The sequence below is a fragment of the Mytilus californianus genome, unplaced genomic scaffold (assembly GCF_021869535.1).
Source record: "Mytilus californianus isolate M0D057914Y unplaced genomic scaffold, xbMytCali1.0.p SCAF_4, whole genome shotgun sequence".
Classification (NCBI taxonomy): Eukaryota; Metazoa; Mollusca; class Bivalvia; order Mytilida; family Mytilidae; genus Mytilus; species Mytilus californianus.
Window position 1 is genome coordinate 85,734,757 of NW_026262690.1, and position 17,379 is coordinate 85,752,135.

The following is a 17,379-nucleotide window of genomic DNA, read 5'->3' on the forward strand; positions in this document are numbered from 1 at the left end:
TAAAACACAAAGTTTAACATAGAAAACACTGAAAACTTAAGCACGAACAAAGCGAATTCCCACAAAACCGAAAGTGAAATCAGATGCGCTGGAAAGATAATCATTTCCTGCTCTGCATGCAGCACTCGTCATATTGTTCAAAGGTAATTTAAAAGCCGGTAGTAAGTCATAATCATTATAGAACATCTGATAAGAAGTAAGACAACGGGAATATATCCATAACGATTTGTAAAATGGACATTCAATACAACATCATATCTTTCCGACGAATTTTTTGGACGAAAACATAACATGATATTTCGAGGAAAAAAAGTGCTTTTCACAAAAGAAGCATGGCAGTCACTAAAAGATGGTATTACGTCCAAGTGGAATAAAAAGGTTTTGTAAGTTATATTTTAATAAATTACATACATCGAAATGCGTTGTAGTAACAATAATGCAATGAAACCATAGACATAAATATTTTTATTACGTCCGTAATTAATCAAATCCAAACCCGACCTTGTATACCGACAGTTTGGATTCCAAACTGATACCTCTAAATGCCCAGCTGTACACGTAGTAAGTTATAAAAAGGTTTGTTTGTTGATGTCAGATTTTGGGAAAGATACCAGAGTATGAAAATGTGTTTGATAAATATATTACAAGGAACTTTCTGTACTGGATTTCATCACGCCTTCGTCATTAAGTACATTTCTATTTATACATAAATCATAAATAAGCTGTTAGGCAATTTGATGTTATTGACTTATTTATAACATAATAATATTTTACCGGATTTGTAATTACATAAGCAACACGACGGGTGCCACATGTGGAGCAGGATCTGCTTACCCTTCCTGAGCACCTGAGATCACCCCCAGTTTTTGGTCGGGTTCGTGTTGCTTAGTCTTTAGTTTTCTATGTTGTGTCATCTGTACTATTATTTGTCTGTTTGTCTTTTTATTTTTGGCCATGGCGTTGTCAGTTTGTTTTCGATCTATGAGTTTGACTGTCCCTCTGGTATCTTCCGTCCCTCTTTTATATAAAATCCACCACGTATCCGTCACTTTCAGATCAGTATTCAAGATTTCCATCTTTATAAAGACTTTTAATAAATATGAAATGTAGGATATTGATACTTTTGTAAGTATCATACCTTAAGCTGTAAGAGATACCATCTTAACATAGTTTTATATCCACCACTTTCATTATACAGAAATAACTTCGCCACAACAAAATTCATTATCTAGATAAACAAACTCTATAATGGTATTTGGTATGGAGACGGGTAGTATCTTAAATTTTGATGATGAACAATTTTGAGAATTATGAAAATAAGATTGTTTATATATTGTTATGTGGTTAACATTTACTTAGTTTTCCCGTAGTTCTGCTCCCGACATCACTAAAGAAATGTTAAAGGTCTTAAAACATTATTTTGCATTCATAAAAAGATAAGTCAATAACATGCTTTTCGCCTTTCTTCTCTTAGTGTTTTCTGTTTCCTTCGAATTTTAGTTTTTGTTTGTTTTTCTTTCCATATTTTTTCTTTATTGAACATACTTTTGACGGTATAAAGAAATAATTTTGGTTTGGTAAATCACAAGGTGCCCATAACATAATAGAAAACAAACTGTTCTTTATATGCATTGTATGTTCAAAGCATTTTAAAATCTCCCAATGAATCTGTGATAATTTATCTAAATGTTGTCTTACGTGTTTGCTTTTGGCCTTCAAACCCGTATTTTCATTTAAAACTTATTAAACCTGCAGTGAGGTGAGAGTTTGTTTTTTTGCTCCGTGTTGAAGACCTCACAGTGACTTTGAGATGAAGAACAGCAATAAAAGCGCTGTTTCTTTGCTTTTTGTGTGTTTTTTGCTGTACTGTTTTTGTGTCATTGATGGATACCCCATATCCTATTCTCTAAATTTTACGGTAAAAAAATAATCATGTATCAACGGTTTATGAACCTTTAATATCTCGGTGTTTGAAAAGGGCAATTAGCAGATCCGCTTTATTTGATGCCTAATTGGTGGATACGACTCATCAAAATATTTTTACACGCGTAACATGACATGCAGCGGGAGTAGGATATGATGATCCCCCGGAGCACTTGAGTTCACATTACCTTAGATGTATTTGGCGAAACCTTCGTAATTTTGGGTCCTCAATGCTCTTCAACTTCGTACTTTTTTGGGCATTTTTCCTTTTTTTTCTGATTCAAACTGATGAGTCTTTTATAGACGAAACGCGCGTTCTGGCGTACAAAATTGTAAGCCTGGTATCTATAATGAGTTTATTCACATCCTGTTTTTGGTGGATTTTGTGTTGATCAATTTTTAGTTTTTGTGAATGTAGTGTGTTGGGGACTGTCTATAAAGAGGTTTAGCAATGAAACTTCGTTGTTTTTCTTTTTGACCATGGAATTGTCTGTTATTATTCAACTTCGGCTTTTTTGCTCCTTGATTGCATATCTTTTATCGACTTAAAGCCTTGGTTGTGTCTTTGATATATTTCCTCCTGTTTATGTTAGTTTGTTTGTTTAAAGACCTTTAATTCATTCGTATAATCTCTTAATGTTTTGCGCCTTATGAAAACAAAAGTTATAAGATGTGCATTATGTTTATTTTTATATTTATTTGATATACAAAATGAATACAATACAACACAAACGCACAGCAATTCTTTTAAATAATACAGAGAGTATATTTTTATTAAATTAACATGATTATTGAAGGTATTTATATATGCACCCTAAAAAAAAGGTAAAAACAACGAGCTTGATGCCTTGCTTACCCTTCTTGAGCACATAAGATCGCATTCAGTTTTAATGGGGTTCATGTTGCTCAGTCTTTAGTTTTCGGTGTAATAATTTGTGGACTATAAATTCCAAATGAAAATTAGGTAGCCAGCAATCAGTCCGCACCTTTTTTATTTAGTGGGAAACATTTTGATATCTATATATTTATATTAAGTTTTTGATAAACACAAATGTGACCAGCCATGCGATTTCCAGGCTTATGGAGGTACCATGATCAAAATGAGTTTTGTTTTGCATTTTATGAAATATACATATCTTTAAAACACCCTGACAAGTTATTTTGCTAGATTCTACAAAATAAAAGAATTATAGTCATTTTTGTTATTTTCAACTTTATAAAAAAACAAAAAAATGTTTTCAATTTTTCACATGTATGTTCATCGATTATAGTTATCTTTTGAACTTGTCATGTTTTTTTATTTTTTTTGGGGGGGGGGGGGGGGGGGGCGGGGTCTAGTCTTAATTGTAGCTTTTATAACTAAATAACTAACGAATATTTATTTCTGTATTAACTATTCGGTTGCCATAGAAGTTGATGATACACTTAATTCACTTGCCATCGTGAAACCATTTCTTTAAGTGACTTATCATAGTGTGAAATAAATATGTGTGATTCCCCTTGACGAAAACCTACCGCTCGAAACTGATCCTGGAAAGAAAATAAATTTACGCATCGTTTATAATTTTTCGGTACTTTATATCTCGCAATGGTGATATAATTTAAACCATTTTCTATAACCGAAAACATTTTATGCAGGAGAAACTGATTTACGCAATGAAATCTGGAAGATAAATTGTGCGAATTTAAAACACGATTTTAAACGGGATTTAAACCTACTTTATTAATTTTTTCCGAAAAAATGAACTTGTTTTGTATATCTTAATATAACATTCAAATTTCCTCAAGTCAAGAAAAAATGAACTTTATTTTACCGCATGGTATAATTAGACATTCAATAACAGGTGCCCCGAGTACGTTACGTCATTTTACATCGACGTTTTCTTTTTATGACGTTTACCACCATAAGCCTGGAAATGTCATTGCGGGTCACAAATATGTTTATTAAGTTTACCTCCCATGAAAAACATAACAATATAAATTGGTCCTATTCAAAATATATTTCCAGAAGCGGCGAGTCAGGATTTGTGAGAGAAAACGCTATGTTACTTAAGAATTGAATGCTTCTTTTTGTAAATTTATTTGGGTTAAAAACGTTAACCGAAGCGCTTCATTCAAAAAATGTTTGCACGGTCAACGCTTTTACAACCCTATAAAACTACTAAAAGAAGCATTCAATACTTATAATTACATTTTTTTGCTAGGATCATGAAAACACGATTTTTATCAAGCTTTTCTTTTATTTTCCTGTGCACTTTATTGTGGAAGCTCGTTTCGTCATGAATGTTACATTGCATTTTGAAATGAAGGTTAATTTCAGAATCAGCGAGATTGCTGTTAGCCAATCAAAATAACGTATTATAATGAAACATACATGAGATGTAATTATTGGAATGTTAAAGCTAGAATATACTACAATTTCCTTGTCAAAGTCTTTGTTGAATATGCTAAAAAATCACGAGCGGGTGTATTTTGTTTCGACACTCTACAGACTCCGTGCTCCATGTGATTTTTTTACATTTTGTACTCTGGTTTCGAAAGCTTTGCATCTAAAAAGAAAGTCCAGTTAAACGCTTAATATTCAAAATATTCTTCATATGGATTAAATATGTGCAAATGGACGTGATTTAAGCAACAATCGATCAATCCAAAAATTTTAATAGCAATGAATTTATATATTTTATTTGATAATAGGTTATTGGTATATTTAACCGAAAACTTTTAATGCATTCAATATGTTTGACTTTCTAAATATATAATCAAAACGGGTATAAACATGGTTACTTGCAAAAAGTAAAATAACAAAAATACCAAACTCCAAGGGAAATTCAAAACGGAAAGTCCTTTATAAAATGGCAAAATCAAAAGCTCAAACACATCTAACGAATGGAAAATAACTGTCATATTCCTGACTCATGGCATTTCCTTATGTAGAAAATGGTGAATAAAACCTGGTTTTATAGCTAGCTAAACCTCTCACTTGTATGACAGTCGCATAGAAGTTCATTATATTGACAACAATGTGTGAGCAAAACAAACAGACATAATATTAATGGTTTACTTTTACAAATTGTGACTTGGATGGAGAGTTGTCTCATTGGCACTCATACCACATTTTCTTATATCTAAAATAGGTAAAAACGTCAAAAATTGGGGTACAGCAGTCAACATTGTAATATAATCTTAATCACCAAATAAACAAATAACTATTTCAACAAAGAAACACAAAATGGCATGTAGACAAAGTAAATAAGCAAAAATGAAAGACAAGAACTCACAATTGACCATAGCACAATAACACAATGGCGGGATGTATAAGTACCGATCCACGTCGTAACTGATTCCTTATTTGAGCTTCATGCGTCCGAGAATAACAATGACAGGTTCCTTCACACTTTGTTGGAACCTACGCGTGTAATGGTCAACCAGATAAAATGTTTCAGTTTTATATGATATATATGAAATAATCTTTTTTACTTTATTTTTGTCCAATGGACAGGAATGCAGTAATGTTTAGACAGCAATGAACATCTTAGCATTATCTACAGTCGTAAAGTAATATATAAAGTAAGTAAGTTTAAGTTGTCCATATTTCAATGATAGCGGTAGATTTTAAAGCTTCATTCAATGGTGATGCACATCCACAATTCTTTCATGGGTGAATGGCCAATAGTTCAGATTGCTCCACTTTCTGAAACGGTTTTGAGAGAAGGTGGGTTATAGTATGCACGCCTCATATGTTGATTCTTGTGAGCTTTGAACATTGCCACGAAATGTTCTGACCAACCTCCCATTCTCACTCTGATCAAATCGTACTTTTCAGAATCTCTGTAAGCTTGTTGATAAGTGTCTTCATCAGCACATGTTACTAAAAATATTTATGCACAGGTCAAAACTAGTACAAATGGTATTATGTCATATTTGTTTTAATCTATGTGTATGTTTGGAGTTACGTGTAAATATCTAAAAGCATGAGGATTTGCAAAAAAGCTGTGTCTTTACTTTAATCCATAAACTATTACGGAAGAAAGTTAAGTTCTATCAATTGGACTTTGTTCCATTATCAGGGGCACAATCGGAAAGTTGGCGAAACTTTAATGAATTTAAATTTAACATTGTAGCTATAATTTGGAATCAAAATTATCAGTATACAGTTTTTGTTTTTTTTTTAAATTTTTATGCAGAAATAGATTTGACTGTAAGAACTATTGTTTGAACGCCGACATTACCCTTATTAATTTTTTTGATAATATCTATACATTTTTTGCTGAATTTCTAAGAAAGTAATCTCTGACTTAAGTTATTCAATTCAAAGGTTAAAGTTAAAAACTTCTATCTCACTTGTTAGAAGGTTTGCGCCAATCCCGTCTTCTCCGTTAGCATAGCTTCTGATAAAGTTAACCAGTTCATCTTCAGGAAAGTTTTCATGTATTTTCAGATCAACTTCTGCTCCATTAGAAAATCCGGTTTTCATATCGCAATGATCCCAGTTTTTCATGGACCTGCAAATTTCAAAAGTAAAATTTCAAGATCTGTCTATGCAACTTGTCTTACTTCAAATAAAAAAAGTATGATTCCGAAGAAGGAAAATAGTAACAGATACAACATGTCTTTTAATTCTTAGTTAATGACAACTATTATATTATTTAAACAAATACATATTGCAGCTAGGAAATCTAAGCACTGATCTATTTTTCCTCGAATGTTTGCAATGCAGGAACTTCTCTCTTTTTTTCATATAGATATGAGAGTCGTAGGTAAATTGGAATAAATCAATTCGCTAGTTTGTAAAATGTTAAAATTGTGAAATATTCTTAAATAGTGTCACAACAAAATACATTGGAATTTAATATCTCATCAATGTGTGTAACATTTATGAATGTCTTATAGCTATAATAATCTTACGTTCTTTTGAATATCAAAGTTGATCTAAAGAACATGTTGGACGTATGTCAATTAGAATGTAGGCCAACGGTACAAATAACTAAATACATTTAGAAAAGAGTGTATACGATATCCGTCTTTGAAAGGTTAAACTCACTTGTAAATGTCATTCTGAGATGGTTTACATTTGCCATCTTGAATTACCGGAGCAGCACTGAAATCTGATGCAATTGGCATTGTTTTCCTCCTTCCATCTGCAGACGCTCCAAGTGACATACCCCAACCAACATAACCTTCAAAGGTACCGCTTCCAGGGCAGAGGATACACTCAAATGGTGCTTTGGTTGTTGAATATTCTTTTTTCAAGCGTGTAAACAGCTGGCATAATGCATCTGTTTCTGATGAGTTTTCCACAACGTCTTTAAATGTCGAAACGACCATACTGGACAACCATTCAGCTAGTTCCTGTACTATTTTGTCTTCTGCACCAGCATCAGTTCCAAATTTTGGAAATGTGAGAACCCTTTGTCTAAGAGATCGATAGTAAGTACTTTTTTCAGCGGACCTCATTATTCCTGCATTGTCATCTACAAATGGCTCTGCCATGCCAAACCCCCAGTCATTTTTCAATGCTAAAAGAATTTCTTCTAGAGAAACACAGGCAGAAGTGTTGTCAAAGCATAATTTCTTTATACTGTAGAGCGAGTCGATGCAATTAGAGAAACCAATGAACATACATGCGGCGACGACATATTTTGCCCCTCCATTATACAAATCCCTGCCTGTCTCAAGACAGCCATCTATAAGCGTCGACAGTAATGGTGCCGGGCATGCTTTCCATATATTGCCGTAATTTGCTAGCAATTTATATAAAGACCCTTCGATTTGAATTTTTAAATGGCTTTCAAATATATCTTGCAGGTGTTTAAAGCTTTTAATGTCTGATGCTGAGACAGATCGATAGGAACTTGGTTTCCCTTGCAGGAAGGCTGGTCCTGCAGAAACGTACGAATTACCTTGATTGATAGTAAGTTCTAATACCAATGGCAATGGTACGTAGGTGAATGCAAATTCAGACTTTCCAACCAAAAGTGGTTCAAAGCAACCGTCGCAAGCGTAGTTTTGTATGTCAGCCTTTTTTATTGGCATTTTCTGAAGATGAGGACTTGACTCTAAAGCGGGAATTATTCTGTCATCATGTAGAAGTATTGGATGTGCTCCGCCACTCAGCAATGATTTTGCTGTTTCTTGTAATATTTCCTCATTCATTCCTTTGTGAAGACGCAATGACAAACAAGGAGCGTTTAACGGAAGACGCCTTGCAGCCTTCAGGCAAAGAATTGTGACGTCATTCATCGCTTGGATAGTCTTCGGGTTGCTGTGATAACCTCCAACAGTAATTTGTTGCACCCACTGATTCAAAGAATCGCCTCTAGGAAAATTACCATCTGACGTGTATGGCACTGCACAATTTCCCCAGCTGGTAACGTCTGTGGCTTGATGAGGGTCTAATATTACTCTTTCACCAAATTTTATCCAAAAACAGTCAATTATTTCCTGATTCGATATTGTTTTATTACCTGATTGGTTTACATACGGTGCCAGGAGTTCGTCTAATCTTCCTACTGCTACGGGTTGTCCAATCAAATGAAGGCAGCAGTGCATAGAGAATATTAGCTGCACTGCTTCAGTAAAGTTGTCTGGCTTGCCTATTGAAAGATGTTCCATTCGAGCTTTGATTGCTTCCAGGTTTTGTCTCTGGCTGTTCGAATACTCTTTGCTAAGAGTGTACAAATAAGCAGCTAAACGACTATAATTTTCAAGATACATCTTTACGCCTTCCAATGCAAAAATACATGATTTATAGAAGTCATTAACTTCGTCTTTGGCATATTTGTTTTTAATGTCTTCTATCAGTCCATTGACACCTAAATTCAATAATTTACTGTAATCAGGAATGATATGACCAACGGCAGATGACTCACTAAGACCCAATAAATAAAACGTCATCCTCTCATCGTCATTCAGATACTTCATCACTTTCTTCCCAAGGCCAAGTGTGCTGTCTTTCGGCATACGTCCTACTATAATTTCATCAGGATGTATGTTGAAAAGATCAGACTTCCATCCATAGAATTCAGAGGGATTGCTCATGCTTGCCTTTACGTTTGCAGTTGTAAATAATTCACCAAGCGACTTCTTAATGGCCAATCCTTTTCGTAAAGGAACGCTTTCTTTTAGGAAATGTTTCTCTGAATTTTTCAACATTTTTGACAGGTCGGGAATATCAGGAACGACTGTTTTTCTGTACCAAACATTATTCCACTGTTCAAATGTATACTGTAGTAATCGTAGCACTCTGGTTGAAACTCGGTCCGGGTCACTATCATCCTTATCGATTTCATGCAAGTATTGTTTGTGGTTATAGAAAAGGTACTTGTTCTTTCGTGGAACGTTCCACTGTTCATCTAAATCAACTCTACAATATCTATTGTCAACAACTGGGAGATCTAACTCTTCAGAGCTAGGAACATACCAAAAACTTCCTTCTAAAGAGGAAAATACATCTAGGAAAGCGTCAAAGGTGGTTCCAGGGCACCCACTGATATTCTCTAATATATCATGGAAAATCGTCGTCGATTTGGCAATGGAAATATAGAAAGCACCTTCTTCTCTACCGGGATGAGTTTGACAACTTCCATATGGCATCGACTGTCGATAGATACGACGGAGACCTTTAGATACGTTACAGGGAGGAGGAAAATCGTCTAAAGTATGAGCGCGTTTGATATGGCTGCTTTCTGAGAGTGATGGAATGATGCCCAGTCCAAACATCTTTCTACCAATCATTTCTTCCTTTGTTGAATCAGGCTTTGATCCTAAGATTTCCCAATGGGTTTTAAATTTCTGAGTCATCATGTATGTTCCCCCTATTTCCCCATTTTCCATTTCCCCAATCAAAATAAGTTGGTCGACAGAACAACGGTCAGACAAATTGGCTAACCCTTCTCTGAAAGAACCATTTATTATCAATGTATTGCCATATTCGTTTGATTTTGTGATACTTAAATTTTTACATGTGATTCCTGCATCTTCTAATCCTGTTTTCAGTAGCTCGAGTATTTGGTCAGCATTTGACTTTTTGTCAGATTTGATGTAAAAAAATATATCCCCGCCTGTGTTAATGAATTTTTGTGAATTTTCTAATAGATAGTTTCCATCAGGTCGTAGTTCTAATTTCTTCTTGTCACATACTTGATTCCAAAGTTTAGGATCATACGCTATTAGAACCCTAGTTCTATCTGTCATGTCAGTTGCCTTTTTATACAATTGCCGATACATATATAAAATATCATCTAGTTTATAAGGTTGAATAGTGCCTTGATTGATAGTTACAAAATTGCCATATTTGTTACGCTTATCAAATAGACCTCTCTGAGCAAAACGTAGATTCTTGTAACTTCTTTCTAATCGATCGTTTTCATCTTCTGCCTATAAACAAAGGAAAGATTCATTTCAGTATTGACAAACATGTTCTGAATAACCGTCATATGATACGTTGACCATCAGATGTTTAGGATATCAACGACGACTGTGGTTTTAAATACCAACAGGACTTCTACTTAACAATTGACTTATCCTCCTTCAACAGTGTTTCAAACATGGTTTTTACAGTTGAAAAAAATTGTCGCTGAAGATTTACTATTTATAGTAATTAATCTAATTATTGACTTAAATCTATTGAGCATAAGAGAGAGCCGAAAGATACCAAAGGAACATTCATTCTCATATGTCGAAAACAAACTGACAATGCCATAGCAAAAACACGTAAAACGACGTAAAGATAAAGAATAGAACACGAAACACAACATAGAAAACTAAAGACTGAGCAACACGAACCCCACAATAAAACGCTGTTATGTTAAGGGCTTTACTATTAGATGATATACATGCATGAAACCTCTGTAAAAAAACCATGTGATACTCTTTAATAGGAATAATAAAGCGTTTAATTACAAATCAAGAAAAAAACATGCCAACAACATATGAATCAGGAGATCGATATATTTGACATTCTACAATCACCCACTGGATACAACAAACACAACGTCTCATTGATTCCAGAAACATATTAACGAAAAATGTCCCACACAAATTAATAGTGACACAAACATCACGTAAATTCTTGTTCATATACATGTGCTCATATCGATTTGAAACGTACACCATGCAATGTCTCGTTGTTTTCTTTTAAGACGTTATAAACTTAAAGTAGATCAAACTTTTCCTTGAAACGAAGGAATTTAGTTTCATTAAAAAAATAAATGTTATTTCCGTAACGCACAACAGTAGTTTTCGTCAGGCAAATGCAACATGATTTACATATCTAATTATTAATTAACTATCCAAGTCATCATAAGATAAACTTATTTCTCTATTTTAATAAATTTAAAAATAACAAAACTTGGCAAGGATTCAGTGTGACCTAGCATAGCCCGGATACACTTGGTGGCATAAGCCCAAAAATACTACTGAAAAATAAACACTTTTGTAAGTAAATTTGTATTTGTCTATTCTGGAATATAAGAAAACTGTATGCAGGGCATTACAAAGTTTTAATTTAGCGTCTTTTGGTTCATACAGACAATATATAAAAAGATTTACTCTAAATTAACCGCTTATAATGTTATCAAAGTGTGATTCATATTTGTTTATAAGATAGTATTGATCTTACAAGGGATACGTATATAATGCACTATTACCAAAAGGAAGAATCAAGTGTTTTTTCCGTTTTGTTAATTTTTTTTTTTTTTATGTCAAAGCAATTATTTACACGTATGATATAATATTTTTTGTGGTGTTATACAATATGTCAGCAGTTTTTAAGTAAATGTCTACCTCCGGCTTGTATGTACATACAGCCTTGCAAGGTGATATCAATATACTCTCCTAAATTATGGGAACACCATTTTGATTTCCAAATTCTTTTCAACTATATAATATGCTTTCTTCCAACACACAGTTTATTTTTCTGTCTGTGTGCTACGGCTTGAGTCCATTTATGCAACAATTTAATAGAAAAACACAGACTATGGGGTATCCATTTAACAATTACACCATTTCAACATTATTTATGAAGGAAGTTTCCTTTTTCATTACATTTTGGGTTATTCATCAATTATTCAGATTGTTTTAGAAAGTAAATTATCACAAAAAATTCTATTCTGCATCCTTTTCTAAACCCAAACTATAATTAAACCGGTCACTGGAACCCATTAAAAAAAAGAGAGCTGTTCCCGAATCCAAGTCTATTTGCATTGGTTTCGGGACATCCGTCCAATAATTCTGCAGACAAAGAAGTTATAACAATTTGAACACAGCCTTTTATTGTCAATTGTCACTCGACATTCACATTCTATAAACCGATAGAATAAATTCCAACTTATTGTACAAACTTAAAAGTGTTATAATTAAAAAAAAACGACAATTCATACAGCATCAAAATTCTACGAGAGATTGGGATATTCTTCCATCAAGGTTAACACTGATTTTTCAAGAAGAAAGGTGAGCTATGTGTATTGACATTTATCCTGCAATCGTTCTTTTTGAGCAGTCAAAATGCGCTAATTGTATAATTTTATGTGATATATTGTCATAGATCGTATATTGTCTTAACCTTTGACCACCCCCGGGACATATGCACATGTTGAGCGTCATTGATCTCGATATGAAATGTAAAAACCATGAAGCTGAAAAAGAAACCCAATGAACATAACTTGCAGTAAAGGATATAGGTCGATAACAGAATGATCTGTTAGAAGCTTATATCTTACTTGAGACATTGTTTAGCATTGTCAAAGAAAGTGAAAAAAGTAAACAAATACAAACTTTTGTCAAGATTTATTTTCATTAAGTCTGTAAATTGTTTTGGATAAACTTTATTAATATCATCCTACATGTTGGCCCCTTTAAACATTAACTCAACTTAAACAATAGAAAAAAATAAAGTACAGTGTGTCATGCTTTTTGCGTGCGCTAGGACTACATTATATATTTTCCGTGAATACCTTCACATGCGTTTGGTGCCTAAAAATGGATAAAGACATAAAGTATATTCTTAATGCAAAATCCTTTCCGACAAGAAGATAGCGATGTCGAATATAGTGATTGTGTTGATTTAAACTTTGGATAAAATTTAAATCTGTGTTCAAATATTTCCAATTGCAGTGCGGACAACGAGGAGGATTTAGTTATAGCAGCTAATAATGGCAAGTTTTATATATATTTTAAAATATAGTCCTCACCTATTACTTCCTTATTCCTTTTGGGTTTTATTTCTCATTAGGCGAATGAGAAAAAAGAAAAACACGTGAAGCTTGAAGACAGGTTAACGTTGCAGAAAAAAGTTCAATCGCAGTCGATTTTATTTCAAATACAACACTAATTAAATATAATGAACGAACACACATGAAGAAATAACTAGCGCGCAAGCAATTTAATTCTTTTGGTGTTCATCGGAATTTCCTCCTTTTATATTATTTCAATAAATTTTAAGAGAAATATGATCCAAATATTAAATCTTTTACTTGCAAAAATTAATTGATGTAGTTATCGCCATGAAATATCAGGAGATCAAGAAATCAATCAGACATATTCACCTACTATACATGAAAAAAATATATTAATTCATAATTTTCCCTCTTTCTTCCTCGTTCACAGAAATTGACCTTGACTCAGCGGTTATTGTTTACCCAAGCTGGACCTCCTGAATACTCCTACCCCTACCTCCCTTTTTCCAGTTTTTTCTGCAAGGTTCGTGTCGCTCATTTTTTAGTTTATGTGATTATTGCTGTCCTTTTTTGGTTTTTTTCATGTTTCTTACCGAAATATATTTTGTCCCTCGATTTCCCTTTGCAAACAACGCATTTTAAGTGTATATATCTTTGTTTTTGTGCTTAATATATATTTATTGTATTAAATCAATATTACTTTTGAGATCTTAAGTGTTTGAAACTGTTCATATATACATTGGAAAGAAACAAATGTAGTTCGTATTTTGACGTTATAATACCTTTATTCATAACTCCCCCTTTTTCACTCAATTCAATGCAGGAAAGGGGTTTCTGTTCAAATTTATATAACACAATTACAAACTGTCTAAAACATATTTAACAAACATATGATTAAATCAAGCACCTACGTTTATTTAATTTCAAGAGACTATGTACATCGGTTAAAAAAAAAAAAAAACCCGATCACTACGAACAAAGTGCGAATCGGACAAACGATTGATTTATTAAACCTGAGGCAACGTGTTCCTTTTGTCAGATTTTTTAATAAAAAAAAAACTAGCAAATTAATGCCGACACCTGAAAATTATAAAAAACTGTTGTAGCACCCTAGTTCATGAAGCAAGTTCTTGATTTGCATTTTTTACACGAGATGAGGTTTAGGGTTGTTAATCAAATTCTTAATTAACTATTTTATCCAAGGAACAATATGTGGCTTGCACCTCAACACTTAGTAAAACATCTACTTCAGATGAACGATATCTCCTAATAATGATAATAAAATTATTTTACTTGTGGTCCTCGTATTGCGGCATGATCTATCAAGCGTTAGAAGCATTAATTTTTTTTTTTCATTTTCATTGTAGCTTAAAATGATGTAAGGGAGAATGAGAGCAACACAGATGTCGATTTTTACATTCAAAGACGGACGAGGATATAAAAAAACTTGTGCAAAAAGAATTACCTAAAAGCACCAAAAAACAAAACTTACAACGAGCATTGTCAACCAAATTGGTGCTAAAGGAGACAGCCCAAAACATGAGAAAATGACTGTGAAATAAGTATTGACGCTGGCAGTGTTAAAATCAATTTAAAATTTCTTTTTCAAGACACCGTCTTGATGCGTGATGAAATTATTGTATTGGAAAGTGACCTTAATAAAAAATGTTTTTGGTGTAATTGTCATTTGTTCTTTCGTTGTTAATTTTTTTCAAAATGAAAAATGTGAATTGATGGATTTTTTTCAGTCCTTGCCTGTAAGAATCAATTATGTTACCTCCAGCTTTCAAATATGTTTAAGAAAGAGGAGGGTTATTCTTAAAAATATTGGACAGTTAAAGGTAACATAATGGTTTCTTACAGGTAAATGTTAGTCAAATCTCTGAAATAAAGAACGGATACAACAATAGAATGACGTCACAACAAAGTTTTAAATGAAAATTAAATGAAAAAAAAAACATGTCAGAGTACGAAACTAAATGAATAAAACTAAAACTAAAATTATATGAAACTAAAGGAATAATTTTTTTCATTACGAAACTAATGACAGAACATATCAAGGTACTATACTAAATGAATAAAACTTATATACAATTATTTTGGGAACAATGTTCGGCTAAAATTAACACAAAGGCAAAAGTCAATATTACGGTCATCTTCAAAATATAAAATTAACAATAAAACATGTCTCAACAACAAATAATGAGAAAGTAAACATTTGTAAATTTATTTGAAAAAAATGGATGTATTAAAAAAGAAGAATGTATTTGAGTTCAAATAATTATCTTAAATTGACAAAAATACCTTCTTTCTTAAACTTGATTAAAATATGGAAGAAACTCCAAGCAGAATTTAGCATGCATAATCGTATCGCTTCGTGTATACAATGAACCATAAGACTACTATTCTTATTCTAAACGCCCATATAAGAAGGTCATAATTTACAAGAATTAATTTATATTGAATAAAATTTGGCAACTTTTGCACATTAATGTTTTTTTTATACTTCCTTTAAATAGAACCAAGACTATCAACTTTATTTGCATTTTTTTTCTCCATATATATATATAAAAATTTTACTTCTATAATTATCGAAAAAGAGATTTATATCATTCACAGAATCTATACTTATACCAATTACAAAGATAAACGAAAACAAAAAATCATGGATAAAAAGACATCAATAAAATTACAAAGAGTTATATGTATTTTATCTCTTCTCTTTTTTTTATTTATCTTTTTCTCATTAATTGGTGTTAAGAATGAAATTCAAATTCAACAACTGACCTGCTTATTGTGTCTCTTCCTCAGTTTGCATGATTCATTCTCAACTCCAGTTCTCCCTCTTTTTGACATTCTGATGTAGATAATGTTCAACTTGTGGACTGGTTTTTTTAGTTGTCGCTTTCCGCATCTGAAATGATATGAAAGGAACCAATTTTTTAAAGATCTAATATACCCGTGCGTGCATTCTTTTTGTATGTAAACAGATAAGGTAAACAATTTCTATAATAATGCCAAAAAAAGTCTTTGATTGTTTTCAGTTGTATGCAATTTAGGTAAGATGATAGTATATTCACAATGGATCTACTTAAAATTACCGAAAAAAAAAAAAAAAATTGAAAATGTTTTTTTTAAAGGAAAAATAGCGCATAGATGAAACAGATAAGGTATATGCATTGTATCTCAATTATAACTACGTATTTACAATAATTATTTATATAAACGAGGAAAATCATACCATATTCATTCCATATATTATATATATTCAGGTCTCTTCATGTCTATTGGATAACTGTTTCACCATGATACAAAATAGGAAAATCATACCATATTCATTCGATATATTCGATATATTCAGGTCTCTGTATGTCTATTGGATAACTGTATCGCCATGATACAAAATAGGAAAATCATACCATATTCATTCGATATATTCGATATATTCAGGTCTCTTTATGTCTATTGGATAACTGTATCGCCATGATACAAAAGAGGAAAATCATACCATATTCATTCGATATAATCAGATAGTAATGTTTATATACACTAAGGTGTCCTTTACGTATAAATATCAAGACAGCATTAAAATGAAAAACGAATATGTTTTTATTTTTTTATTTTTGAAAATACAACAGCTCAAAAATAACCTAATGGCAATTTAATAGACTCAATATGGACTTACCGAACCTACTGCTACACCAGTTCAGAACTTCCTTGTGGTTACAGGATCAATCCCCCTTTTTATAGTGATTTGATACTAGCAGTGGATTGGATAAATTCTTTAACAGCATTTTATTTTATTGTGGTTGCAATTGTTTACAAATTAGTGACTCACGTATTGTCGTAATATGTCGGATGCTGTAATATGCAGTAGTTGTTGTATTGTACAAGTACAATGCTATCTAGACAAAATTATTGTATATAATTTGTATTAAAAATAGGTCGAATATCGCGTAATAATAAACAACACTTTATTGATATCCATGGTCCGAAGCGCTATTCTGTATTACTTACATCAGGAACGCTCAAAGACAAATATTTAAAGTCGAGAATCTTGTCAACATTTGTATTAGATTTTTGATATTCAAATACTTTTAGCCTCGTGCATCACTGAAGAGCCATTAATGGTTGAAATGCGCATCTGGTGCATTTCAATTGGTACCGTTTATGTTATTGTGAGTTATACAATATATGGCAGTTGTTATCAAATAGTCCGTTTCTATGTATGTTGGCGTTTGTTTTTGTAGCAGTTCAGTGTTTATGTTGTTCCGTTGTTTTC

General features: G+C 32.5%; 1 protein-coding gene across 1 annotated transcript; it reads right to left on the reverse strand.

Moving 5' to 3' along the window:
* Positions 1–3,244: 3,244 nt before the first annotated feature.
* Positions 3,245–16,832, reverse strand: LOC127738796 (uncharacterized). The gene is made up of 5 exons (XM_052250175.1): positions 16,783–16,832; positions 15,885–16,011; positions 6,965–10,299; positions 6,265–6,425; positions 3,245–5,791 (listed from the first exon to the last, which is right to left on the reverse strand). The coding sequence occupies exons 2-5, from the start codon at positions 15,951–15,953 to the stop codon at positions 5,598–5,600; spliced, it is 3,759 nt and encodes a 1,252-aa protein (XP_052106135.1). The 5' UTR covers positions 15,954–16,011; positions 16,783–16,832; the 3' UTR covers positions 3,245–5,597.
* Between the last annotated feature and the right edge of the window lie 547 nt (positions 16,833–17,379).